Source organism: Poeciliopsis prolifica, unplaced genomic scaffold, assembly GCF_027474105.1.
Source record: "Poeciliopsis prolifica strain line A6 unplaced genomic scaffold, Auburn_PproV2 SCAFFOLD004, whole genome shotgun sequence".
Classification (NCBI taxonomy): Eukaryota; Metazoa; Chordata; class Actinopteri; order Cyprinodontiformes; family Poeciliidae; genus Poeciliopsis; species Poeciliopsis prolifica.
In genome coordinates, this window is record NW_026562379.1 from 11,224,434 (window position 1) to 11,251,372 (window position 26,939).

The following is a 26,939-nucleotide window of genomic DNA, read 5'->3' on the forward strand; positions in this document are numbered from 1 at the left end:
TCCTTTAAAAATGTAAAATACGCAGGGCCGGCCCAAGGCAAAGCAAACAAAGCAGCCGCTTTGGGCCCCCCTCAGTGGAGCTGATTATTACTTTTTTTTTTTCTAGTAATAATTTCTATGTCATTGCAATATCAAAAACACATAATTTTACTATAAACTGATTTGTTTTTATAATAATATATATTTGATAATGTATGTAGGAATTATTATTTTATTGATAAAAAGAACAACAAAAAAATTGCTTGAGTAGGTCCCGCACACTTTGTGGTACTATGAGCTGCCGTGCAATGTGCAGTGTGCATCCAAATGTCTAAAGCTCTGGTCAGAAGTTATGTAAGCAAAACTATGCAAAAAGCGAGAATGTTCTGTTGTCTTTTTGCAGTTTGCACAGTTCGCTGCCAAAAATTCCTGATCTCACGAGTTGGAGAGGACTGGATCTTCCTGATCCTGCTTGGACTGGTCATGGCCCTCGTCAGCTGGGTGGTAGACTTCTGCATTGCTATCTGCCTACAAGGTGAGGGAGTAGAGGAGGCTTTCATCAGTAAAATGCTCTACTGGTTATATTTAAAGTTCTTGATAATCTTGGATGTCTGTGATCAATTTGTTGAGGCTTGACAACCAATTTGAAAGACTTAGATTTTACTTTTTGCCTAACAGAGCAATTTCAGGCCTGCCAACACAAGTCATCTTCACTTTGGAATATGTTGCAAGCCTCTGACTTTATTGCTGAGTAAGTAACAGGAATAGGCTTAAGGTTGATGGAAATAAGGCAATTGCTCACCTGGATCAAAACTCATATTCATCATGGTTATATGATGTGAAATAAAAAGATGAGTTCATAGAATATTGTATTCACCTTGGAGCCTTTTCAAAATCCAATGGAAGTAGATGCCTAGGATAAAAGTGTACTGATAAATGTTATTGCACATATCTTGTTGGGATACTGCATTGTAGGATAAGTTCATTAAAGATAAACCGGCATAAATTAGGAGAAGTCAAAGGTGAGTGAGCAGAAATATTCGATTAGTCATAAACATCAGGATGGATACTGGGAGATAAACACTAGAAAATGGAGGTAAGATTGTAGACCTGATTTGAAATCTAATAGGATATTGTCTAATTAAAATGAACTTCTAAATGAAATAAAGGAAAAATGAACTAAAAGAGAGCTGTTTGCTCCAGTTGGTGCTGAACTGGATTCAACCTGCTTGTTTTTAAATCACCCATGAGGCCTGTTTCTCCAACACAGTCTAACCTTGCATAGATACACAACCTCCCCCCCGTGTCTGTGCTGCTGCTCTAATTTTGTTGTTTCTTAAACACCCCTTGGCTCTACCCATGTGTGTTTCCACAGCACAGAAGTGGATGTATGGTGGTCTGGACAGTAACGTGTTCCTGCAGTACCTGGCCTGGGTCACTTACCCCGTGGTTCTTATCACCTTCTCTGCTGGCTTCACTCAGATCCTCGCTCCCCAGGCTGTTGGTATGACACACACACAGACGGACACACACACAAACAGGACAGGACAACGGTTCAGGCATTTCAAAACAAAAACACAAACATACAATGCATTTATTTACCACTATGTGAAGGTGTAGGTTTTCTTTAAATTTATATTTGACCCAACCTTCACAGCCAGTCAATCAGTCTTAAGATTTTGATACATTTCCAGTCATGATGAATATCCCATTGTTTTAGGACATTTAATAAATAATGACCCAACAACTCTATTTCTTTTTAAACCGATAACTTTGTGTAGAACCTGGAATGTATTGTTCGATTTCTCAAATTTACAGAGAGTCAATGAGAGAAACACCTCCACTAGCATTTGGATAGATGTCCCTTAGGAAGTTGGATCATAGAACATTATGTTGCCATCATCCAGTTTCTGCCTAGATATTTGACACGCTTATTAGAAATGGCAGATCCCATGATGTGTCATTTTAGGCTAGAATTAATGATCAAATTAGATTATGCTTCTTTTGAAACATCCATGATTTTGGAAGTAGCCCTCGGTCATTGTTTCCTCAGCTCTGAACAATACAGCAGTGACACTGGCAATGATGCTTTTCCTCAGCATAATGCTGACCCCTCCTTGTTGTTAGAAGTATTTTTTGTAGTGGAAGATGCATTCTTTGCAGCAAATCATCAAGCATGCACTAAAGAAATGCTATGTTTAATTAAAATGGAATTTAATTAATTATTTATTAGCATATTTTAATGTTTTTCTGATATTGAATGAAAGGGCTTCAGCGGTTAAATGAAAAAAATTGCAGGATGAGCCAATTATTTTTAGATGAATAATTGTTGAAATAATCAATTAGCAAAATGATTGTTAGCTGCTGCCTAATAACAGTTTTTTTTAATGAATAAAGCAAGTCTTTTTAAAAATGAAAAAAAAATTGTGTGTATTAGTACACTGTAAAAAGCTTGTTAAAATGCATTATTAAGGTTTTCTTTAACATTCATATTTACAATAACTGAATGAGAAACCTCTGCCCAGAAAGTAAAAACTTTTTATCAGAAGACCTCTCATTTGTTCCCTAGCTTGCCCTCTCTGTTTGTCTACAAGTTTGTAGACAAAATTCCACACTAGTGTCTTGAATACATCAGTACTTCCTGCCATTCAGGTTTGGTTTATTTGAATGCAGCAAAGCACAGTATGTAAGTACACTCTGGCAGGTCAGGAGAAGACTTGACTGTCACTAACAGAAGCTAAGGATGGGTGCACTCCTACAAATTTGAAAGCTTATCCAGCAGAAATTTGGTAAGTTTTTTTTCCCTCCATTCCTCTGAAGAGGAATACAAGGATGGGCTCATAAATATGTTGTCCAAAGATTCCTTAATCAAAGCTGGTGAATTAGAGAGACCCCTTCTTTTCTCAAGCTCAGTCGCATTGAATGAAGCGTGTCTGAACAGTTTCAGGTCTCCTCTCAGACTTCGGTCTGGACTTTGACTCCGAAGATATGCATTAATTTGTATGGGTCAGGTTTGTGTTTGTAGTGTGACAACTACAAACTAATGATGGGTCCCAGTCACCCCAACAACCCACTCCCAGTGGCCCTGGGCAGGTTGGTTGGATAAATAAAGACAACTTGTTAGATATGTGTTAATATTCTACAATTCTGTCATAAATATGTAAAGTCATGTATCGGCTCTGACTGAAATGTCAGCTGCTTATCACTCGCCTTCTGTCCTGCAGGTTCAGGCATTCCCGAGATGAAGACCATCCTGCGAGGAGTGGTGCTGAAGGAGTACCTCACTTTCAAAACTTTTGTGGCCAAAGTCATTGGGCTCACCTGCGCCCTGGGCAGTGGCATGCCTCTGGGCAAGGAGGTAACACACACACGCAAACGCAGCAGCACCAATATTCATCCCCCACCCTGCCATAATGCCTGCATCAGTTTGTGATCTGAAGACAACCAGGCCAGTGAGCAATGTAGGGGCAGCACACAGTGACCCACACTCCACAAGCTGGCAACTTTGTGGTTTAAATGCCACTCTTAATCATGTTGAGGAATGTGCAGCTGCATAGTTATTCAGAATTATTCATATGTGCAGTTATGAATTTGCATTTGCATTTAATTGCATGAAATTTTCTGACTAAATGGTATTTTTAATACAATCATTGATCCTTAATGGCAAAAGAGAAAATGCAGTATGACTAAGACATTTGGCGTTTGAGGTGAACATTCATCAAGGATTTTTCTTGGAACTTTTGAGCTAAGATTTTTCAAGAAAACTTGTACATTTTTCAAATTTCTCTGATCATATCAGTCAGTTTTTTAATCCCACATGTAAAGACAAATATTCAATCTTTCTTCATCAGGACTGTGCATTGACTTCCATTCATATCTATGAAATGAATTAAATCTGGAGGAAAGAACTGGGAGGAAATAAACCCACTCAGTTTATATGGAGTGTCTTATAATCTGATGAAATTATTAATTTACTTGGAAGATGTGTTCATATTAACTGAGTAAATTTTAATTTAGTCTATTGTTTTTGAGAAAGTATTTTAAGCAGGGATTTTTAGGAATACACATCTCCACTGAAAAAAAAATGCCTCATCGGAAATCTTTTTTCTCACATGTAAAGACAAATATTCAATCTTTCTATCTTCATCAGGACTGTGCATCAACTTCCATTCATTTCTATGAATCAGTTTACACCTTAGTCCTAAACCTAGTCTGTAACCCAGCAACAGTACTTCTTCTTATGAGGCCCCATAATAATTAATGGGTCCTCACAATGTAGTACATGTTGGAAAAATGGGCTTTGCAATGTGAGAAATGCTAAAACAGACATGTACACAGAAACCCCTGAGGGTCTTTTGCTTACACAGCTCTGCAGCAGCATCTGTAGTTTTTGATTCAGCATGGACCTCTTCCTCATCTTTATCTGTGCACCCCTTCTAATTCTCTCACATTTAATCCCATCATTTATGCTTTGACATTTTTTTTCATATAGCCCCTGCATGTTGTCACATGTGACTTAGAGTAAATGTGGAGGGGGAGTAAAGTGGTGCTTAACCTGAAGTGATTGCAACTGTCTCATCACTTCAATATTTCCTCCTGTCAGGGTCCCTTTGTGCACATTGCCAGTTTGTGTGCTGCTCTGCTCAGCAAGTTTATGTCTCTCTTTGGAGGAATCTATGAGGTGAGTTTCACAGATAAGGATTCACTATTCCTCATTTATGCTGAGTTAATTTCAGTCTGTTTCACAGGTGGCTCTAGCAATATTAGGATGTTTACTTTGCTGTTAGCGCCTTGCAATGTTTCACATTTCATTTCTTTGTATTTTGTTAAGGTTTACAAATTAAAACCACTAATTAGTGCATATTTGTAAAATAGAATGATAAAATATTCACAGATTTTTAAAAAGTATTTACAAATGAAATGCTTAGATATTCAGAGTGGATTAATTTTCAGCCCTCCTTAGTTTGAAATCCAACAACCCAGAGGTTTGACAAATTCTGAGAAGATCATTACCATGTAGACGTCATCCATAAAGTTAAACACTCCCCAAAAATTAGGCACCACATTCGGACTATAGTTTCAAGGAAAAAAAAACTATGGAAAAAGATTTTCTGTTCAGGTGGGTCCAAAATTAAATGCTTTAGTTTTCATGCAAAATTTTGGTCTTGATCACATAATATGTCAGTAAAATACATTGACATTGATGATTTTTATGTAAAATAGGAAGAAGTTCAAGGGGAGTGACAAGCTCTACAAGACACTGTGGTTTCATGTGGTTACATAATACACAAAATTATAAAGGTTATTTACTGAGACTCAAAATCCTGATTTTCTTCCCTTCTCTGTCATTCTCCAATAACTTTTACACAAAGTTAACATCCATCAATAACTTATTTTATAAATGCTTATTTGCCCTTTATTTGTCAACAAGCTGCACAGTTTCCAACAACTTTGTGTTTCATTGGGGTTGGAGTTTTATCCATTGGGAGAGCAGTGTGGGATCTTGCAGGAAGCAGAGTTTCTCTCTGACTCTTATCTTTCCTTGTAATGAGATGTGAGCAGCGCTCTCTGGAGAATGAACTGTGAGCGAAACTGGAAAACAGCACTGAGGGCATTTCAGTTGAATACTTCCTCCCCAATGCATCTATGGTCACAAAAATCACAACAGTTCTGGAAAGATTTATTGCTGCGTAAATCTAAATAGTTGGCACAGACAGAGCTGGAATGTTTTTCCAACTCTATCTGCTCTCCTGGTTGACAGACATGGCTCCACTACAGTTGTAAAAATACTGTAATTTCTAAGCACGGAAACCAAAACAGCAATATTATCTTTTTTTTTAAATCTAGCTTTGATATTGTTTTACATAACTATCTGACTTCTGACAGATGAGTTTTGTTTGTGCTTTTTGTCACTCTCAAATGTTAAGATAAAAAATAGAGACATTTACGCAGAATCAATACAAAATGTAGCTTTTAAATAATGACTTTATTTCCTAACAAGGAAAATGTTATCAACACCTAACCTAAAAGTAACTGCCTTCCTATGATAAATCATAAATGAACTATGAAAAAATGCATTTTAGAAAGTGGAGTTGAATTTCACACCCAGGCTTGAATTTTGCCAGACCTGTGGAATCAAGATTCACTTGAGCAGAACCTCTGACAAATGAAGTAGGCTATTTTTAGTGTTTATTTCATCTAAATAAATGAAAGAATTAATAAATTGAGCATCTCTTATTTGACATACATCTTACACCACTTGTCACATTTCTGACTTCATTTAAAATCTTTCATTCTACCATTTTTTCTCTTTTTATTTGTCCATCTTCACATGCATTATTTTTTATTACCATTACATTGTTTCCATCTTATGTTCTTAGTGGCTCCTTATCCCCGGAGAGCCATGTGTTGCACTTTATAGCACTTTAATAGATAGAGTGATGCATGAGTGAAGTGCCACTGCAGCTATATTCGGTCCTCTCCACAGTTTTAAGTACAGTTTGCTAATGTAACTTGTGGGCTGTGAAAAAGCAGCTTTTCTTTCCAGAGTGCTGTACTTCACTGCAAAAAAAGGGGATGAGAGGCTTATATGCATGTGGAGAATGTCATCATTTGTAGAGGGCTAGTTGGACCTAATTGCATAACATGTTTTTATTCAGGTCTGTGAATGCGAGGTGATGGAGTGTAAATGCTAAAACATTCAAATGGCTGTGCTGATTCACACAGTTGAATCGTTTGTTCTCTGCCTGTTTAACGCTGTCTCTTGGTCTCCTGCTACACGAAGGAGCCGGTTCTAGTAGGGATTAAGGTAAATCAGCTACACATTTCCCAGCATGCTTCCCTTCCTTTGTCCTATCAAAATAACTACCACTGTGAGAAAGTTGGATAGTCTTAAAAACAGTATCCAACGGTAAAGAGTTTTACAAGATTGATCCAATATCACTGGGACCAAAGTCACTTGTTGGACGCCATAAGAAAATTGTGTATTTTTTGGTACAGAACAGACCATACACTTGTCTAATATTCAGTGAAATAAAAAGAAGGAATTTTTATTTTCAGAATCCACTTTAATTGACGTTCTCTAAAATATTTGATTAGACCCGTCTTTCACATTACAATTTTGCTTGAAGGACTTCAGTCTCCTGGGAAGCAAGGAAGATAAATTTAAAGGGTTAAAGAAAAAAAAAACTCAATTTCTCAGAATGCACCTTGATCCACTTTCTCCTACAAAAATACAGAACAATCTTTTGTCCTTTGTTCTTCAAAAGTCTGGTTTATTATGTTTTACACTGATCCTCTGTACCCAAAGTAAGAAGTCGAGTCATTCTTAGTAAGAAAAGTACTGAACTGTATGTGCCTGATAGTCTATGAACTGTTTTGTCTTGATGGTCCTGTTTGGGTTTTGTCAGTCTTTTCAAGATTTTTTTTTTTTTTTAATTGATGCAATTTAATGCTCCCTTTTTCTGGTACTTTCTGTCGATATGTAATTGGTTTGTAGTTGACTGTAATGGTAACCTGTCAACAAATTGAGTGACTTGCTAGAATGAAAGAAAAATAATCCTTAAATGCTTGGAAATTCTAACTTTGCTTGAAGTCGATTGTCTAACTTTACACCTCATCTCCCATATCATTATTAAGTTTTTTGTTTTGTTTTTTAATAAATTTATCATTCTGTACCTGTGTTTCAGAATGAGTCGAGGAACACTGAGATGCTGGCAGCAGCTTGTGCGGTGGGAGTTGGCTGCTGCTTTGCTGCCCCCATAGGAGGTGAGTTTGAAGGACAAATTAATTGTTTTGGTTACCGTAACTCTGATTTGAATTAATGTAATTAATTCTAATTTTAAAAACAACTGTTGGCCATAGTACATAAAAATAAAGGTTAAGTATGTTACCATAACCTGAAAAGATCAAAGCACAACTAATAAGAAAAGGGGAAGACAATGACGAGAAGTATTGGCCATCACTCCAATTACATTGAAGAAATGAAAATAGCCTTAATGAAATGTCTTTCAATAGCAGATCAGTATTTCAAAGCTGTTACAAGATATACTTCATTTCAAAGTTTTACTTTATTTGTTCTTACTATTGAACCAACTTTTGTATCCAAGATCCAAATCTTTGATCAAAATTCTTGAGAACACATTGAGCTACTTTGTCCAACATACGAGATCTGGGGAGACTTTCTCAAAGAAGCAGTTTTTACATCACACACCATACTGAGATGTTTAACCATCACACATTGAAACAACTCTCCTTTGTTCCCATCATGTTCTAAGATATGTCTGTAGGAAAAATATGTCACAATTTACTGTTCTGCCTTGTGTTGCAGGTGTGTTGTTCAGTATTGAAGTAACATCCACATTCTTTGCTGTGAGGAACTACTGGAGAGGGTTCTTTGCAGCTACCTTCAGTGCCTTCATCTTTAGAGTGCTGGCTGTCTGGAACAGAGACGAAGGTAACATCATTGTGCTCAGATAATTTCAGGCTGTTAACCAACCACCTAAACAGCTCAGCAATTTAATACTGTACTTATTGTACCACACATCTTCACTAATCAGAGCAAAACACCATTTACTAAAACTTAAAAAATGTAAAAATGGTAAAATAATGTTTGTCCAACTATTAAAAATTAGTGTGCATGTAAAAGATTGGAAGAGGTTTTACCTAAATATTTTTTGCATCTCTGGTTAGTAACTTTTTTTAACATTCAGACTTTTAAATGAACTTTTTTTTTCACATTGCTCCAGTTTGAAATCAATAACTATGGGAGTTTCACTCCAGCATCATAAATACCAGCAGCCTCAATCGTAAGCTGTTGAAAACCGTTTGGAATAATATTCGCAGCTTGTTTAATTATACTGCAATGACTAATAAGTAACTTATCAAACAGCAGAAAGAGCCTGAACTGTTTGACTCAATATTTACGTCTGAATCCTCTCTTTGTATTATGGGAAATGTCATTAGCTTTCTGAGAGGTTAACATTTCCTGTTGGTGGGAATAACATCTGAATTCAGCAGAATATAAGAAACTCTGGTGGCAGATTTAAATATATTACCACTGTCCAGGAAAAAGAATTAGTTTTTAGAGCTGCACTGCCAACTCACCAAGCTGCTGATCCCCAGTGATCTGTTAGCTTCTAACATGTATTTCCCACACCTAATTTTCTCTAGCCATCTGTCTGCTGTGCTGGCAGGAGTTCTGGTCTGCAGGGCAAGCTTGCTTTTTGTAATTAGAAACAAAGTATGAACTGTAGTTGTACATCCACAGAAAACTGAAACACCTCCAATTAAAATCTTCAATTTGGACCTCACATTACCAGTTTTGTGTGTTTTGTTGTGGTTTGTTCTATCTTATAACTTTCTATGTATATGTTTCTGCTTATTCAGAGACCATTACGGCACTTTTTAAAACCCGTTTCCGTTTGGATTTTCCCTTTGACCTTCAGGAGCTTCCTGCCTTCGCTGTCATTGGGTAAGTTTTCCCCCAGGTAGGAAGTCATCGATCTGTGGGTTTTTGGACCTTCCACAATTACTCTTAATAACATTTAAAAATACAGAACAAGTGTAGGTTTTAGTAGTTTTACAATTTTTTAATAACTACATTTTTTAAAAATAATTACACAAAACTTACACAACAGTACAAAAAATATTTGTTGTAGAAAATACATGGTTTTAAAAAATATTTTTCACATAATGTTCCACTAATATCAACAACCCATAGAGGAAACTGTATCTGTTCTCTTTCTGCAAAGGTTTGAGGATTTTCATTGTTAAAACTTAGAAATCGAAATCGAAAATATCTACTAGATATTTATCAAAAATAGACTTTCTTGCTCCCTGTGCCAAGTGTGAGTGTGGAACAAAGTCCTTGTCCATCCATCTCCCCTCACTCGGATCCATGTAGCACGGAAAGTCGGTCATTGTTTCAGTCAACTAGGTCAGGATCGGTTTGTGCTGCGCTACATTCTACCAAGGGCACGTCTTTGAAGCTTCCTATTCCACTTGCTGTTTGTTACACATTCAGACATCAGAAGTAGCTCACTTGGTGAGACTTGACCTCATTACTGCACAGAACAACATACATATGGAGATGGATGCACCCAGTGATGAGCTTTAATGTAGCGTTTATTTGAACTTAATAGAGGAGAGTATTTTACCAACAGGCTGTGTTTGTTTTCTGAGAAGCTTTGAGGTTTCCAAGAGAGAATGAACTGAATGTAGTCCTGAGTAGTTTATGTGTACAATGACCCGATTTAGAAAAATTTAAGTCTGAGAACTTCTTTGAAGGTTCAGATGAACGTAGCATCTTATGAGCTCTTCTTCAGCTTCTTCTCTTCCTCTGATCCAGTAAAGATATTTGTTGCATATTGTTCTCTGAGCCTTCTTTGAAGGAATCTCTGTGGAATTTTGTTCAAATAATAAGTAATAAAAAGATTAGGTTGAAAGCTTTACTCAACTCCACCATTACCTAACACCCCCTCAATCAGCACCTCATGAGGCCTAACACTAATTTTGCCCAAAACTGGAATTAGACCAACAAAATTGATTATTTTTGAGGAAAAAAGGCGACCAAAAGCATACCTGCTATTATCAGGGGATTAAAGACTACCTCAATGTCCTGGTAATTATTTATTCAAACATATTTGATGAAATTAATACTTCAGCAACCATTATCTACACATACTCACTTATTTCTTGTTTCTTTCTTTTCTTCTGGCATCCATAAAGAGGTCTCCCACAGCACTACTTCTCACAGTACTTATATAAACATCTCCTTCGGCTTTTCTCCAGCTCCCACACTTCCTCAGCTGACGGCGCGCTCCGTCTGTCTCACTCTTAGCTTTAGTCTCTTGTTTTTAATGCCAGCAATTTTCTGCATCCATTTTGTTTTTGTTCTATTTTTCTTCTCTCGTTGATTTCTGTATTTACATCAACGCTGCTCCTCCCTGACCCGTAATCATTTTATGGCTTCACTGAATCACATTTGCACTTACTCCTGACACCCGCCTCCAGTGCATTAGAGCCTCATTACATTCCTATTGTTTTTATTGTGGCCAAATGCACTGAGAGCAACGTATGGAGGTGGTGCAGAAGACTTGATGCGCTGCTTTGTTTACTCTTGAACTAATTTATTCCATTTAGTTTCACTTTGATCATGCAGAGTGCTTCATCACACTGAATAGGGAAAAAAGGACTAACTTCCCTATTTCTCTGTCTGCAGTATTGCCAGTGGATTTGGTGGTGCTTTATTCGTTTACCTGAACCGACTGATTGTCCAGTTCATCAGGAAACAAAAGACCATCAACAAATTCCTCATGAAGAAGTGAGTACATGTAAAATATGTCATTGATGTCTGAGGAGAAACACGCACCCTTTCCCAGCTTCAATCTTTCTGCATTGTTTCATATGCGTCATACACCAGGATGTGTTTGTGGGCTCTGTGCTCACAAACATATGTATAAAGCAACTTTTTGTATTTTGAGAAATTCAAAAATGAAGAAATGGTAAAATCAACCCAAAGAGTTCCAAATGTTTGCTTTGATTAAGCAACTTTTAAGCCAAGTTTGAGGAGACGTCAACTCCTTCATCCATCAGGAAATGACATCACAGAAACAGTATGCAGGACTCATACAGTAACAATACCATTGCATGAAGTCACAGGCTAAAGGCAACTGAAAAACAGTTTGTAAAACAGTTTTAAAGTGGTATTTCAAATCACATCCCTGAAAATCTATTGTGGTACTTTATTATGTTACAATAATAAAAGGGTTTTACATACAGCTTTTTTCAAACTTGTATTTCACTGAAAACTGTGAAGACATGAAGAAACACAAATTGTATTTTATGTTTATTCACTTCAACACATTCTAGGCTATTTATTTAAAGCCAACAGTAACAGCTAAACATACATCTCTTGATGATAATTGCACATTTTAAATTTGTGTGATAATTCACTACTATGATAATGATGACCTCAAGGGTTGCTTTTTTTCAACATGGCTGCTAACTGAATTTACAGCATGTTTACTCTTCAATAAGTGAAGTGCAAATATGAAAATAATTTATTTTTCTAATTTCTTTTCTTCTTTTCACCTCTTACTCTTTCAGGCGACTGCTCTATCCAACACTGGTCACTTTACTGATTTCAACGCTGACTTTTCCACCCGGATTTGGGCAGTTTATGGCTGGAAAGGTATAGTCCCGACATCTTTCAAAAGTTAAGATTATGTAAGAAAAATAGGCCAAATAGGACTTCAATGGTTACATTTTCCACTTTATCCACTATGACTGAATGGTTGGAAACATCTGATATTTTGTCCATTAAGCTAATTGAAGAATCACATTTGTAAAAAGTTGAAAGATAGATGTATTTTCTGGAGGCAACCCAACAGATCTTTCAGACTGCTTCTAGAGTTTTGTGGTTCTTTGGTTTGTGTGTACTGATAAGGAGCCATATGCTAAAGGCTGTAAGAGTATTCTCTGTTTACAGCGAGAGGTTGATAGATATGATTGGAGCAGACAGGTTCAAATTGTCCAATAACCAAAAACTTTTTACTTTCTTTCTTTTTAAGCCTCTGGTCATAATAGCTTAAAGGGGCATAAATGTACCTGTGAGTGCTAGTTACACATCAGTGTACACTGGAAACATGGACGAGCATGTTGTGCTTTTGCTCCAGGGATGACTCATGAGCATGTGTTGTGCCTTCTCCGGTTTTATCCCCTTCATCCGGTTAATAATTGGAATTAGAAAAGGAATAGATTCAATACACACACGCCCCCACCTACACACGTATACACGCACACACACAGATTGACTCCCTCTCTTTGCCTTGGCTCCAAATAAGAACGTGTTGAAGACTTCAGAAGCACTGCCCATGTTGGCTTACTCCTCTTAAAGCTCCTCTCTTTGGAGTACCCACTCAGAAATTTGTATCTGTGATCCCTTTGTCTTCCCGGCACACTCTTCATCATCATCTCTGCCGGTGGGAACTTTATCTCCAACGCTGTCTGCAGCTGATGTGACTTTTGTACGGCTTCAGATGATTTTGTCACACCATAATCCCTGACGGATATTGTAAAATTTAAATCTCCGGTGACATTTTGTAAAACCTTGAGCTCATCATCTTTCCTCTGCTCACATTTAGAGGAGGCTTTTCCATTAAAACCTGCTGTGAATCTCGGCCCAAAACATCAAATTTTCTAAATTCTAAATGTGTTTTAGATATGCTCTGAGTCACAATTGTCACTTTAACTATCATGGAGAGCTGTAAACAAGCAGGTGTGAGCATGAGTAAATAGCAAGAAGATGAAAATCATCTGGAATTCAACTTGAAAGATCCTGCTTACACTTTGTATATTGTGTTTGTTCTGAGCCCTGGAGGAGACATTGGAGGTCCCACAAAAGTTCTCTTTTGTCTATTTGTAGATCACCTAGAAAGTTTCTTCCAGAAACATTTGACATCTATAGGGGTTAATTATTAAGAAATCATGTGAAATCAGTGATGGGCGGTTTCTTCTTTCCAGGTGCAACTATCTCTCTTTTCTTTGTCTACAGTAAGCGCAGTTGTTTAGTTCAGAGAAAGTAAAACTGATTCATTGTAGCACCATGTTTCCCAGTAACATGGTGCTACTAGCAAAGCTCATGTTTGCTAGTAACATGAGCTTTACCACATACCTGGCAGATGGACTGTCTGATATTCTTCCTCTTGAAGTCAGTCCATCTCTGCACAAGAGACAGATCTCTGTGGAGTTTGACACAAGAGGAACAGAAGATCACAAAGCTGTTAAGAGTTCAAACAAGTTTTTCTGGTTGTTTTTCTGTGGACATAGCTCAGCAACTTGTATGCCTCCAGGGACTGAATATTTTCTATCTTCTCATGTTTGCTAGTAACATGAGCTGCCTGGGTCTAAATGTTAGGAAATGGAAAGGATTCTTACACAGTCTTGAAAAGTCTGGGTAAATATGGAATATTTCAGGTCTGGATAAATATTCGAAAAACACAATCTTATATAAAAACGGTTTATTTGTTTAGATTTGGTTACCTTCTCCATGTTAAGAGAGACATAATTCCAACAGTATTTTTTTTGTCCTGATATATAAATGGCAGGTTTCATTTTTAATTTGCCATGTCACAATTTCAATTTAACAATTTACTCATCAGTATTTCAGCTTTTGATTTACAAACAGAATGCACATTATTTAATAATCCAAAAAGCTGCATAATTTGTTATTATATTACAAATGATTAATGCAAAAAGTTCTGCTACCTGCTTCTGACTTGTAATTATTTCCTGTGACTTCTAGTTGACTCAGGGGGAAACTCTGGTAACTTTGTTGGACAACCGGACGTGGGCAAAACAGGGAATTGCTGAGGAATTTGATTACATTGGAAACTCCCAAGCCTGGAAACACCCACAAGTCAACATCTTCGTCACACTGGTCATCTTCATCATCATGAAGGTAGAAACAAAGTTTAGGAAGTTTTACAGTGTATAACACTTCGGTAGAGAACTGAGTTGACAACCTTAAAGCTGGTTCATTAATATGCTTTTAATGTCCTAACATTGAATGATTGGTGTTTGGAAAACTAAACTAATGGTTGACCAAGATGTTCTTTTTCGACTGCTAATATACTTTTTTTTTTTAAATCCTGGTGACTACCAGTGTTTTATTCCAATGATATTTCTTACATTATTTTTCAGACCGTAGCTGGAAAGATAAAGTGGAGATTGACACATTACCATAAAAAAAATATTAATCTGACAAAAATATTTTTTGATGCACCAAAAACTTTCTTCAGGTTTCAGAAAATTGTTGTTTTTCTTTGTGTGTGTGGCTTAATGACCACAGCCAACCACAAATAGCTGAAATCTGGTAATATTTTCATACTGTAAAAACACTAACTGGCTTTTTTTGTTCCAATTCTAAAAATACCTTAATATACACGGTGAAAACCATTTTAGCATTACCACGAAAGTTAATTTCAACAATTTTTTTAATCTCTTCTCTGCCAATCGGTTGCAAATAAAATCAATGGTGCTCCTCGATTGTCTGCTTTGCAATCACCAGCTAGTACCATGTGAAGTAACAGTGCAGTTAGATATTTCTGCTTCCAAGCTTCAGTTTCTTTGGAACATTGCAAATCTACAGTGTCATTTTAATGATGATGATGATGATTATATCTAGACTTCAAAGCTTTAAAAAAATTATATCAGGGGTTTGATTATTAAATTTTAGTTATTGAAAAATGTAAAGTTTTTGAACCATAGTAATCAGCACATTATGGGTAAGATATGGCACACGTTTGGAACTTTAACAGAACCCATGGCCTCAACCTTAGTTCAAGCTTTTATTATGAGTCCAGAGATTCTTCAATATGCCGTCTTTCTTATTTGTGTTTCACTGTCTGGGTGGAAGAGATGGAAAGGGGAGTCTGAAGAATCCAGTGTCTTCTTTATTTTTCCCCAGAGACTCATTTAGTGTAATCAAATGTTTGTGTGTCTGGCAGCATGGAGCTTTGATTCTCGTCACAGAGTATGTGCTATGATGTGTCCTGTGGGGTGTACGAACACCTACACACATATGTGTGTTTGCTTGAGGTGTGAAAATGGTTGCAGTTCAAGGTTGCAGCAGGAGATGCGTTACGTCACCATGGCAGCCGGCCTTAAATACTACTAACTATAGACTGAGAGAGGAAGGAGAGAGCTGAATTAAAGAGAGAGTAATTAAAAAGTCCGTTTGAAACCATTGGATTAATACAGCAATACAATTTTCTTGTATAATACTCCAGTTTACATGCTGCACTTTGTAAATGTTTAATGTGACAACCTCGCAATTTTGTGTGGCTTAGATGAATAAGTGACATGCCCCATATTGAAGCAGGAAGTGAATTAATAAACCAAACTGACCTAAATAGTCGAGGAGTATTTTCAAATCATCTCACAGGCTGACTGTAGACAAAACATTACCTGCAGTTATTTTAGGTTCATGGTGGGAATACAAAGAACTGGTGCAATGGCTTATGCAGCACCAGATCTGGTCTTGTTATTTTTGCTTTGTTTAAAAATACAATTCATGAGCCTGTCCTCCCACTTTTCTCCAAATAAAGCATACTAGGAAACCTGGTTTTAGCTGAACTTTGACATCATGTAGGCAGTGAAAGACTGAGTCAGCATTAAATGTAGCACTGTCCATTATTGGAGTTGTACTCCAACAGTTTAAAACTAATCCACAAAATGAAAGAAACTACAGACGGAATAGAGCTGTGCCTAAAGCTGACTCAAACAGAAGGGCAGGTCATCCAGTACTTGTTTACATATGGTTTACTTTCTCTACTTCTGATCCACCTTTTGCTCCATTTGTATATTTAAAGCAATCATTGTTGAACCTCAAGCTAATATTAGCTTTTGGCTAACAATTGATTATCCATTTCAATCTTCCTTGGTGCATTTGCTTACTTCAGTGTCAAGGATGTAATGACTGATTATGTATTAAAACTGATAAATGTTGTGATCATTGAGTGGAATGAGGTAATTAATACCTCATATTAATGAGATATATTATGTAATATCTGTGTAGTGACTGTGGACTAAATCTGTTGATCATTTTAAACACAGGCCCACCTACACATCTGGACATCGAGCAATGCTTACACATAGTCAGCGCTGACATTTCCCTTTTCTTGCCTAATTAGCTGTCCTTTCCCCTTGCCTGCTGTAGTGTCAGCCAATCGGCGCAGGCCACTCATTACACAATCTTTATTTCAGGGTCTTTGTCAAATGAAGAATGAATGTGACAGTTCAATCTAACCTCGGCAATAAACCTCGCATGGCTGCCCCTTCACTGCTGATTTGAGATTCAGCTTAGCTATCATGTTTGGGCACACTGCATAGGACTTGGATATCTAATTGAAATGCCATCCAGTTCTTTCATTTTATGTCTTTATCTCACTTTTTTTTTTTTATTTCTCTTTAGTTTTGGATGTCTGCCTTGGCCACCACCATCCCTGTGCCCTGTGGAGCTTTTATGCCTGTGTTTGTCATTGGTAATGAGCAATTAACAATGTGTGTTTTAGAACAGTGAGCTCCAGTCTGTCTTTTTTGGAAATGGTGAAGTTTGACTGTCATTTAGGAAGTCTAATCAGCCCCATCAAAGTCTTGGTTCAAAAAAATCAAACAGGAGAGACATGACAAATTACACAGAATGTTTTTAAAAAGTCTTGTTACAGCATCAATTTATCTTATCAAGTATTTGCTTCTGATGCAACCAAAAGAAAGTAGCGACTGAGAGGACAGCCCCTTTCCTAAAAGCAATGGAAAACGCATCATAATTTCATATAGTTCAGAACTATTATGGCAGAACCTTGATTAAATCCTAATCGTAATAAAAAAAATCAGTAGGATCTGTCTCCTTTTTAGTAAATGTCTGCAAAATGTGAAGATATTAAGACACACAGTGATAGTCTGTGTTTTTCTAAAATATCAGCAAATGTGAATATTTCATATCAACTATAAAAGTACTGAGAAATACAAGTATGGTAAAGATTTTTTGTACAATGTAATAAGAATGCAAATGTGGTGAGGAATATATTTGCTCTCCAAGCAAGATAAAAAGTATAAAATAAGTCTCCAAAAAGCCTAAGATGACATCTCAGGATCATATATGCGCAACAAAAAGAACCTTCTTGAGTTTAAGTTTAATAGAGGTGTACATGGGAAAAAACATTATGGACAAATGAGTCAAAATTTGAAGTATTTGGACAAAAGAATAAAGAGCATGTTTGACTAAATGCATCATTCCAGGAAATCACTAATGGCAATACATCGTAAAAACAGAAAAAAGTATCGACTTCATTATCAAATGAATCAATTAAATGGATCAAATGATGCAACAGATTCAAATTAAATACAATAATTGTGACTCAACATGTTCGTTTTGCAGTAGCTTTACAAATAGTGCTGCAGGAACAAAGAGCTGCGTTTAAAAACGTTTTTTCTTAATGGAGACATCAAACTCCTTACGGACCTCATATCAACTGTGAAGCATGGTTGAAGAAGTGTTAAGGTTTGGGTCTGCTTTGCTGCAGCAGGTCTTGTCTATCATGACCGTCATGGAATTCACCATGAATTCAGTTGTATGTCAATGTGAGAGCATCTGCATCTAATCAGAACTGGATCCTGAAAAATGATTATAACACAAAACATCCTTGTTAAAGGGATGAATATTTGATAGGATGACCTAACTTTATTTTAAGATTTAGTCTAGTTCAATATTAGAAAACTTAACACTAAAAACTTTCATGTGTTATTTATACAATTTTAATCAGCAAAATGAGCAGTATGTTTTTAAGAAATAAGTTTCTACCTCCTAAAGGTGGAGATTTCTGTGGAACCAGATGTGTCACTGTTGCTGGCTTTCCACCTTAAGACTCTAATCCACCAATTTAAGCCTCCTACATCCATCAGATGGAGGTGATAGTCATATTTTTACCTCAGTTGTAGCAATCAATCCTGCAAAATTAATTTACAGCTGTTGTTACTCTTCTAGAGGAGATGTAGCACTGCAGAAAGAAATGTATTACATGAAGTATTTATAGTTTGGAAAAATAGTCATTCCATTGTACAGAAATTCAGGTTTCTGACCTCTCTGCATGTAGGCAGAAACCTGAGGTCTGACTGTTTCTTTCTTCATCCATGGTTTGGCCATTGTAGGAGCAGCATTTGGTCGTTTGGTTGGAGAATGCATGGCAGCCTGGTTCCCAGATGGCATTCACTCTGATGAGTCCATCTATCCCATAGTGCCAGGAGGCTACGCTGTTGTGGGTATGTTGAACACTCATCAATTTATTACTGGATAGCTTTTCTTTTTTTCTTTTCTTTCTAGTTATGCTTTTGAATTTGATTTGATCTATTGGTAGCATTCATCTAGTTTTATTCTTCTTAGTTTGAGCTCCCTGCTCAAGATCAAAACTCGGATGCACCACAAATAAAAATCATAAAATACTATGAGGATAGAACATAATGGAAACAAAAATGACCCAACAAAATCAACCAAATGCAAAAGTACTTTTTTGAAAGACGTAAATCATAACACAATCATCACTTGTTGGTGAACATTATTAGCAAAGATTCAATGGATTTTTTTATATACTGTAGATAAGTGGTAGAAATTATTAATTTTACTTTGTTTTTTAAAACTATAATTACACATCCACAATATTTCTTAAAGTTGTGCCTATAATGAGATCCAGTGTTGCTGCAGTCCTACTTGTTGACAGCAGTGCCTCTGCTGCAGCCTCGGCGCCTGCTGTTTTCCCTTTTTTTCTTCCCTTTTTTTTCTGGGCTTGCTGATGCTGTTGTGCCTTGCTGTAGCAGATGACTCAGCGCTATGCAGGCCCGACATTCTGATGAGCCTCTTTCATCTCACAGCAGAGCTCGCTCTAAGGACTGAGCATTAGGAAGGGTGGAGAGAGCAGAAGCAGCATTTATCTGAGGAGAGGGAGGCAGACACGGTTTAATTAAGTTATGAGAAAGAACAATGAAACCTGCTGGTGTGAACGCTGCCATCTAGCATCTGTTTGTTCATTCTCTCCTTGTATTGCTCTCTCTTTAATTTTCTCATTCTCCATTGTTCCTCTTTTTTCCACTGTTTAAAATGGACTCATCCATTTTCTATGTCTGTGTGAAGACTCATTCACACCATGCTGCTCTGTCTGTTTGGTCCCAGATTTTACACAACTTTTTCTACATCAAGTTTAAGAAAGGAAAAAAAAAAGGAGTTGATGCAGAGATTTCCTTCAGTATTAATTTACATGTGTGGGTTAATTTCTACTTTCTGGGTGTTTAGAAAAAGAATGTGAATTTATATAGCTGAACAGAGAGTTTGAAGAAGAGTTTTAGATTTGCTAAATAAAAGTTATAACAGGAGAATGACTTGGAATGGTTGACTAAGTAGATTGGTGTTTGGTTTTTAGGTTTCTTGTAGAGTTTTTTTTAAAAAGTTCAGTGTATGATTTTCATAGAGGTGTACCAATTTGTGATCTTTTTAAACGTCTTCTTTAGACCATTTTCATCAGGCATTGCGCCAGGCTTTTGTTGTCTGTCATTTTGACTGACAGGGTCAAATGAAAACAGTTATAAAATACATTTTCACCTGTCAGTTTTTAAAACCTGACAAGTTTTAATACATGACATGAATTTGTCATGCAGTTGATGACAAATTCAATTACATTTGTTTTTCATTCAGCTTACCTTATATTCAGAACAGACACTCCACATCTTGCCATCACACATCAAGTTGACAAATGCATGTTTAAAACCCACGGTGGCCCACAGTGACGAAAACCCACATTTGCCCTGACTACATATCAATAATTAAATTAAGTAATTGCACTTATATTAACTGGACCAGTCTGTAACCTGGATACTCTCTAAAGCGTCTTCAATACGACAACGTGTCAAAGATAAAGAGATACGTTGAATATGTCAGATCAGAGGTGATTTTCAGATGAAAGTACTTTTTCAGGTTTTTGATTGATTGATAGATTTAGTTTCCTCCACAATGTAATCTGTGAATAAAATTGAAAACATCTACATATCTGCACTAAGAGGTCAGAGATGTGAAATGCAGTTTGTCAAAATCACACATAGCTTTCCAAAATTTCCACCAACATTTCAGAAAACCATTCAGAAAATATTTAGTTAACACGACCCTTAGTGTTTCAGAGCTTACCGTGACACTGACAGTCTCCTGTTTTGCTGTTCTCTCCCATCCACAGGTGCTGCAGCCTTGTCAGGAGCGGTCACCCACACCGTTTCAACTGCGGTCATTGTGTTTGAGCTGACTGGTCAGATCTCTCACATCCTGCCAGTCATGATAGCTGTTATACTGGCCAACGCCGTGGCTCAATCTTTGCAGCCGTCGCTCTACGACTCCATCATCAGGATCAAGAAGCTTCCCTACCTCCCAGAGCTTGGCTGGGGTCACCATGAGTATGTACAGCCTATTATATTGAAGAACAACCTAAAGCAAATATGCAATAGCACCTGTCTTTTAAAAATTACTACGTACAACTACAGTAGGAGAACTACATTTACTCAACAGTGTACATCTACTTCAAATTTGCCAAACATTTTTAGAGCAGTTTAAGAGTCCTGACTCACTTCTACATGTAGGAACTATTGCGTAATCTTTCTCATCACAGCTCGCTTGTCACCTCTGCTTTTTTAAACACTTTCTCACCTCATCTCAGTGTGAAACCTTAGTCTTGCTGCATCTTGTTGATGTTGATTAGGCCATGAATAATCGTCACTGCAAAAACGGAAAAGTTGCAGAGTATTCATTTAATCAGGATTCCAAGGTGTCTGGCTTATTTGACGTTATTGGGGAAACCAAGTGGAGCAACCTTTCAGGTTATACAGCTTATACAGATTGCAGGATCAGATTCTGTTCCCAGCTATTAAATGAAAACTTGGTTGAACTAAGAGGGAAAACATTTACATGTCTTCCACCTTTGACACCTCAAGGGAAATTTACCTTGGCAGCTGCTTTGGCCAAGCAGCTGCTTGGCCACGTGATGTAAGTGATTTAAAGAGAATCACTTACATCATACTCTCTCATCCACATGCAAATTAGAACGCTGTCAGCAAGCACAGTGCATAGAGAAAACTTTCTTTTTGCCGTTTTTCATATTTGGGATGATACAGTTGTCTTGTGCTAGAAGAACCATTTCTCTTTTAAAAAAAAAAAATATATATATAGTGTATGTTTCCGTTTTTAGATTTTAGGGAAGCCAGGAAAGCAGAAGAATTAGTAGTTTCTCTTGAAACCCTTTTCAGCTTTCTAAAACCAGAAAATCATCCCCTACAAGAGGTGAGAGAAAGTTCATTAAGATTTGTTTTGTGGTCCATCTGGCAATAGAGAGAAGGCAAGTTTTAGGTACCTAAATTCAGGGAGCTGGACCTGTTAAGAAACCTAACAAGACCTAAAAAACCTAAAAAGAAACCTAAAAAGACTTTACTTTGAAACAAAGGTAAAGAGCCTTTCCTACCTACCTTTGAGTCTTTCCTCAGAGGTAGGTAAATGAACCTGACAATTGTGTTGACAAGTCAGCTGAAAGGCTGTGCAGTCAGCATATCTGTAAGGGCAATAACTTGGAAATATTACGGCACTTGTGTAGTTTAAATTTTTAAACATGAGTGTTGAAGCATTTTCAGACAATGAATAAAATACCGTTCCAGCTGTCTTCTTTCTTTGGCCTCATCTGAAATGAGGCCAAAAAAATAGACACTTGTACATTTCATTTACTCTTCTTTCCTTCCATGCTTATCTCAGGAAATACAACATCCGGGTGGAGGACATCATGGTGCGAGATGTGCGGTACATCACACTCAACTGCTGCTACCGAGACCTACACAACGTCCTGATTTCGGGACAGCTCAAGACTCTGGCTTTAGTGGAATCTGCTGGTGAGTTTAAAAAAAATCTACACATCCCTGCAAAACACAGAATTATGTGTAAATAAACTGTTTCTGGTGTCTTGTGAAACCACTGAAAGACACAGTGAGGGTAATTTTTAGCTGATGGTAGTTTATCTCCATACAAGAATCCGTTTGGTCCCTCATCTAATTTCTCTGCTCACATTTTCCTTTGGTAGAAACAAATGAAATGAAAACAATTCAAAATCTCTATTTTACCGTTAACATGTTGGGATTTAGTGCACCCATGCTGCTACATGGGTGCTACATATTTATTAAGTGGTAAACCCAATCCCAACATACACAAATATGTCAGTTCTTGGAGTTTAAAGTAATCAAAGTGTCTGTAAAAATATTCACTATTCACTACCATGCATCTCTGTCTCCTAACCCAGAGTCAATGATCCTGTTGGGCTCCATAGAGCGTGCCCAGCTGCAGTCGCTGCTCTCCCAGCAGCTCAGTCGCAGCAGACGCATGGATTACATCAGGGAACGAGCTGCAGCAGAGAAAAAATGCCTGTCTGATTTGTCAAACAGTGATAGTGAGGATGGGCACCAGCGGGCCAGCCAGGAGGTCCGCTTCCAGGTCAGAGGTCCTTTTTGACAAGTGGAATACATCTAAAGACAATGTGTAGAGAATTTATCAATCAATTTAATAATTTGTACTATTTTCTCTGTGAAACCATCTCATATTTCTTTTTTGTTTCACTAACAAAGAGGTGCAGAGTTGATTTTTAGAGGGCAATATCTTCATTACGTATTCAGTGCATCTAATAAATACTTAATTGCTGGTTGTTTGAAGTTACACCCATACATTTTAACACAAAATAACACCTTAAAAAATAGTTTACAGATGCAAATATGAAGAGCTTTACTTTGATGTCCATAACTAAAATCCACTCCCCACAGAAGCCACCTGATTACTAAATAGACACCATTAAGTTTGTGACAATATAAACCCAGTTCTTCAATGTAACCTTGAAATGTTTGTTAGAGAAGGTCAGAAAGCAGATCTCATAAAGACCAAAAACACAGTAGAAAGTTGAGCTGAAAATCTTGTTTTTATTTTTATTTTAGCAGGCCAGACAAAGAGAGCATTAGTAATTACAAAAAGTTTAAGTCCATGGAAGCTCTTGAAGACGCAGAAGTCTATTGACAGGACAGTTATTAGTTATATTCTACAAATCTATGGAAGAGAGACATGTAAAAAATAATTGCTGAAACAAGCCAGGTCATTTAGAGTTTGCCACAAGCTCTGCAAGATATTTAGCAAACCTTTGAGAAAGATGCCCCACTCAGATGAAACAGAAATTAAATATTTTGGTCCTACAAAATGATATGCAACATAGAAAAATTAGAACTGCACATCATCCCTGAAAACAGTGTTACCCCACAATGTGAAACATGCTGTGAGGACACTTTTATTCAGCATGACAGAAAAGTTGGTTAACATTAATGTGAAATGTGATGGAACTAATTGAAGATAAAGAAAACCATATTATTTCTCATCTCTCAGTAGTTTCAATTGCTTTGAAATTGAAAGTAAAACATGTAAAGCCAAAAAGCTTAGAATTATGAGTTTGCTTATTTATTCTAGAAAAAGATGAGAAAATGCCATTTTTAAGGCAACAGACTACTTATGATGTAAGCATTCACCTAGAGACAAAGAATAAAGGCTTTCAGGGTTGCAACTCTGGTCCTAATGGATTCAGCAATTAGAAGTTTGTTTACTCTGCAACGCTTGGTGTCCCACCAATATTACCCACGTAATGCAGCTAATCAGAGAAACACTTCTGTCTTTTAGTGGAACTCTCAGAAGATTTTGTTGAATCATGCATTCAGTTAGAGGGATACAGACACACAAGTGTAACTACCTTATATAATGGAACTGGAAACTTTAAAGATATTATTAACAATGAATATTATAACTTTTATTCACGTAAGCAATCACTTCTTTATGGCTGAAACTAGATGTTTTTCCCACTTTCTGAGCATCAATAACATAGCTAAGCAAAAATGTCTTCAGGTCATGAAAATGGCTGAAAGAAAACCCACTGCAGTCATGAAATTTTAAATCAAAGCCAACCTCACATTCAGCCTCTGAACTTTATTCCTCCCACTGGCTCTGCATGCTTTCCTATTTTTTTGTCTTGCTGTAACAATAAGCAAACTCAGCCAGAACCCAAAACGCAGCCAACACAGGAGTAAGTTTCACCAGATGTTTTATTGGCAAAAATAATAGTTTAGACGGGGCTGAACGGGGTGGGATAAGACAAGCAGATAAGGGAGGAGGAATCCACAGAGGACAGGGATCCAGCCAGGGGTGGGACGAAATAGGAAGAATGGACAATGGAAAGTCTTGGGGGCTCAGGGAACAAACGGACAACAGGGGCAAAATCCACCAACCAGAGACTGAGTAGTGAGACGATCCGGGATCATGCACGGGAGAGCCACAGGCAAAGAAAATCCAGGAAACGGCAAGCAGGAGGCAGGGTCAACGACAGGCAGGGTCCTTCAACAGGAGGTCAGAATACTTTTAGCAGCCGAAGGACAAGGCAGAATCTGTGGTCAAAAACGGGCAGGATCAGAAAACGCTTCGAAAAATGAAACACTAGCTTGAAAGCTGTGACTAGAGTAACAGACGATCTCGCACTGAGCTGGTCAAAATCAGCTGTATAAATAGGGAGCAGCACAGTGCAGGTGAGAGTAATGAGCAATCAGCACAGAAGGTGGAGCAGAAAGACTGAAGTCATGATACTTGCCTCCTTCACTCCCTTGATTTGTTTCCATCTCCTCACTCTGCTGATAGCACATTTATTTATCTAATGTGTTCGATGTTGGTGAGAGTGATGGAGCGTTAAGGGAAGATTAGATGGCTTAGATTTCCTGTTTGTACTTAGATTTCTACTGAGGAGTCCACCTTCAGTCCAACTTGTCCAGCTAGTCAGAAGCCTCTGAAACCTGCATTGAAAAGACCATCTGTTGTGGAAAGACCCACTAAGCTTCCCACAAGTAAGTAACAACTAAGGTAATGGTAATTTTTACATCCAAGTAATACTTGAAGACTTGTGAGTGGCTGAACATAAGTGGCTTAAGCACTACTAGGTTCACTAGGACTTATTCAAAAAATGCAAAGGAGGCATTCTTTTCAAAAATCAATAGCAAAAACATCAACAATCCTTGTGCCTTATTTGCTAGAGTTGATAGGTTGACAAACCCTCCTGTGACTGAACTCTATATGAGCCTGCAGTGACTTTGCCAACTTCCTTACAGAGAAAATATAGAAATAGAGGGTTAATTTGCATAGTATCATCAATTTCACTTCTATCCCTATTCCAAAAAATTATAAATGCAGAGAAAATGACTTAATTTCACCAACTCAGCCACAAAAACCTAGATAAAATAAAAAATCAACTACGCTCCTCCTACCTATAGCTCACCACAGTACTGAGAATGCCCTTGTCAAAGTGTTCAGTGACATAAATACAGTCTGTGGAAGAACCACAGTGCTGGTTCTGTTGACTTTCTTATGAAGGCGACTGGCAAAATGGGTTGGATTCTCTGGTACAGCAATCAGTTGGCTCTTTGTGACTTAAGACCTCTCATCATGCTAACTGTCTAAGAAGCCTGAAAAAGTTTTTAATTACTGAATGCTGAAGTTGGCTTCGGAACCTTCTTCCTATCGGTGCTAAATCTCTCACTTTGTAAACACAAACAAGCAAGTATTTTTGTTGTTCCTCCAAATAGTGTTGTAAAGCCAAAGATGTATATCACTCATGTTTTTCTATATCTTCATCAGGCAAAAGTTGAGCCAAATCTGATGATGAAGTATTTAAGCTTTTCTTCAAAGGAGGGATAGAAGCTCAGCAGTCTAGGAGACTCTCAATAAAGAGAAACTATTCTGTCACATTCTTGGAAAGGTGCTTCAAACATGCCAAAATGGGAGATGGGTTTTGACTGACAAACTGAGAGACATTATGTCTCTCAGTTTGTTAGAGAGACATAATGTCATTTTAGGTCACAGCTAGGAAGAGGTGGCTGATGAAGAAAACTTTGGGGAGATTTAGTGCAGACTATTATCAGATCAATTAAAGTAATGGGAACATTAGCAGTTTGAATACTTATCTACTGATCAAACAATCTCAAGCAATGATTGTGAATGTTTCTATTTTCCCCTTGTAGGCCCACAGGACCATTCCGGCATCGCATTGAAGAACCTGTTCTGCTCCAGTCCAGATGTAGAAGCTCTGGAGGTGAGAGAACCATGTCCTTGAATGCAGCCAATCAACAGGGGCACAGACTCAACACACACACACACACACACGCAACTCACATCCTCCCGTTCACACAGTCCTATCCTAACTCTCACATATAGTCCTTCACACTTTACAGTACAGTACCTCCCACTCTCTCACACACACATATTCAGAAAACTCTCACACACAATCTTAAGTGGCTTCCATTTAAAATCTTTCACTTTGTCT

General features: G+C 37.4%; 1 protein-coding gene across 3 annotated transcripts in view; it reads left to right on the plus strand.

Moving 5' to 3' along the window:
* LOC129358755 (chloride channel protein 2-like) overlaps window positions 1–26,939 on the plus strand; it is an 82,896-nt gene that overhangs the window by 44,464 nt on the left and 11,493 nt on the right. For 2 of the 3 annotated variants that reach the window (XM_055027882.1, XM_055027883.1), the window contains exons 3-19: window positions 383–514; window positions 1,355–1,483; window positions 3,204–3,337; window positions 4,583–4,660; window positions 7,668–7,746; window positions 8,309–8,434; window positions 9,367–9,451; window positions 11,201–11,302; window positions 12,088–12,172; window positions 14,285–14,440; window positions 16,955–17,024; window positions 18,691–18,801; window positions 20,757–20,970; window positions 22,313–22,446; window positions 22,851–23,041; window positions 25,356–25,467; window positions 26,638–26,708. In XM_055027882.1, the coding sequence (XP_054883857.1) occupies window positions 383–514; window positions 1,355–1,483; window positions 3,204–3,337; window positions 4,583–4,660; window positions 7,668–7,746; window positions 8,309–8,434; window positions 9,367–9,451; window positions 11,201–11,302; window positions 12,088–12,172; window positions 14,285–14,440; window positions 16,955–17,024; window positions 18,691–18,801; window positions 20,757–20,970; window positions 22,313–22,446; window positions 22,851–23,041; window positions 25,356–25,467; window positions 26,638–26,708 (2,009 nt within the window). Of the gene's footprint in view, window positions 1–382; window positions 515–1,354; window positions 1,484–3,203; window positions 3,338–4,582; window positions 4,661–6,763; window positions 6,788–7,667; window positions 7,747–8,308; window positions 8,435–9,366; window positions 9,452–11,200; window positions 11,303–12,087; window positions 12,173–14,284; window positions 14,441–16,954; window positions 17,025–18,690; window positions 18,802–20,756; window positions 20,971–22,312; window positions 22,447–22,850; window positions 23,042–25,355; window positions 25,468–26,637; window positions 26,709–26,939 lie in introns of all 3 variants that reach the window. The other variant, XM_055027880.1, reaches the window with a different exon arrangement.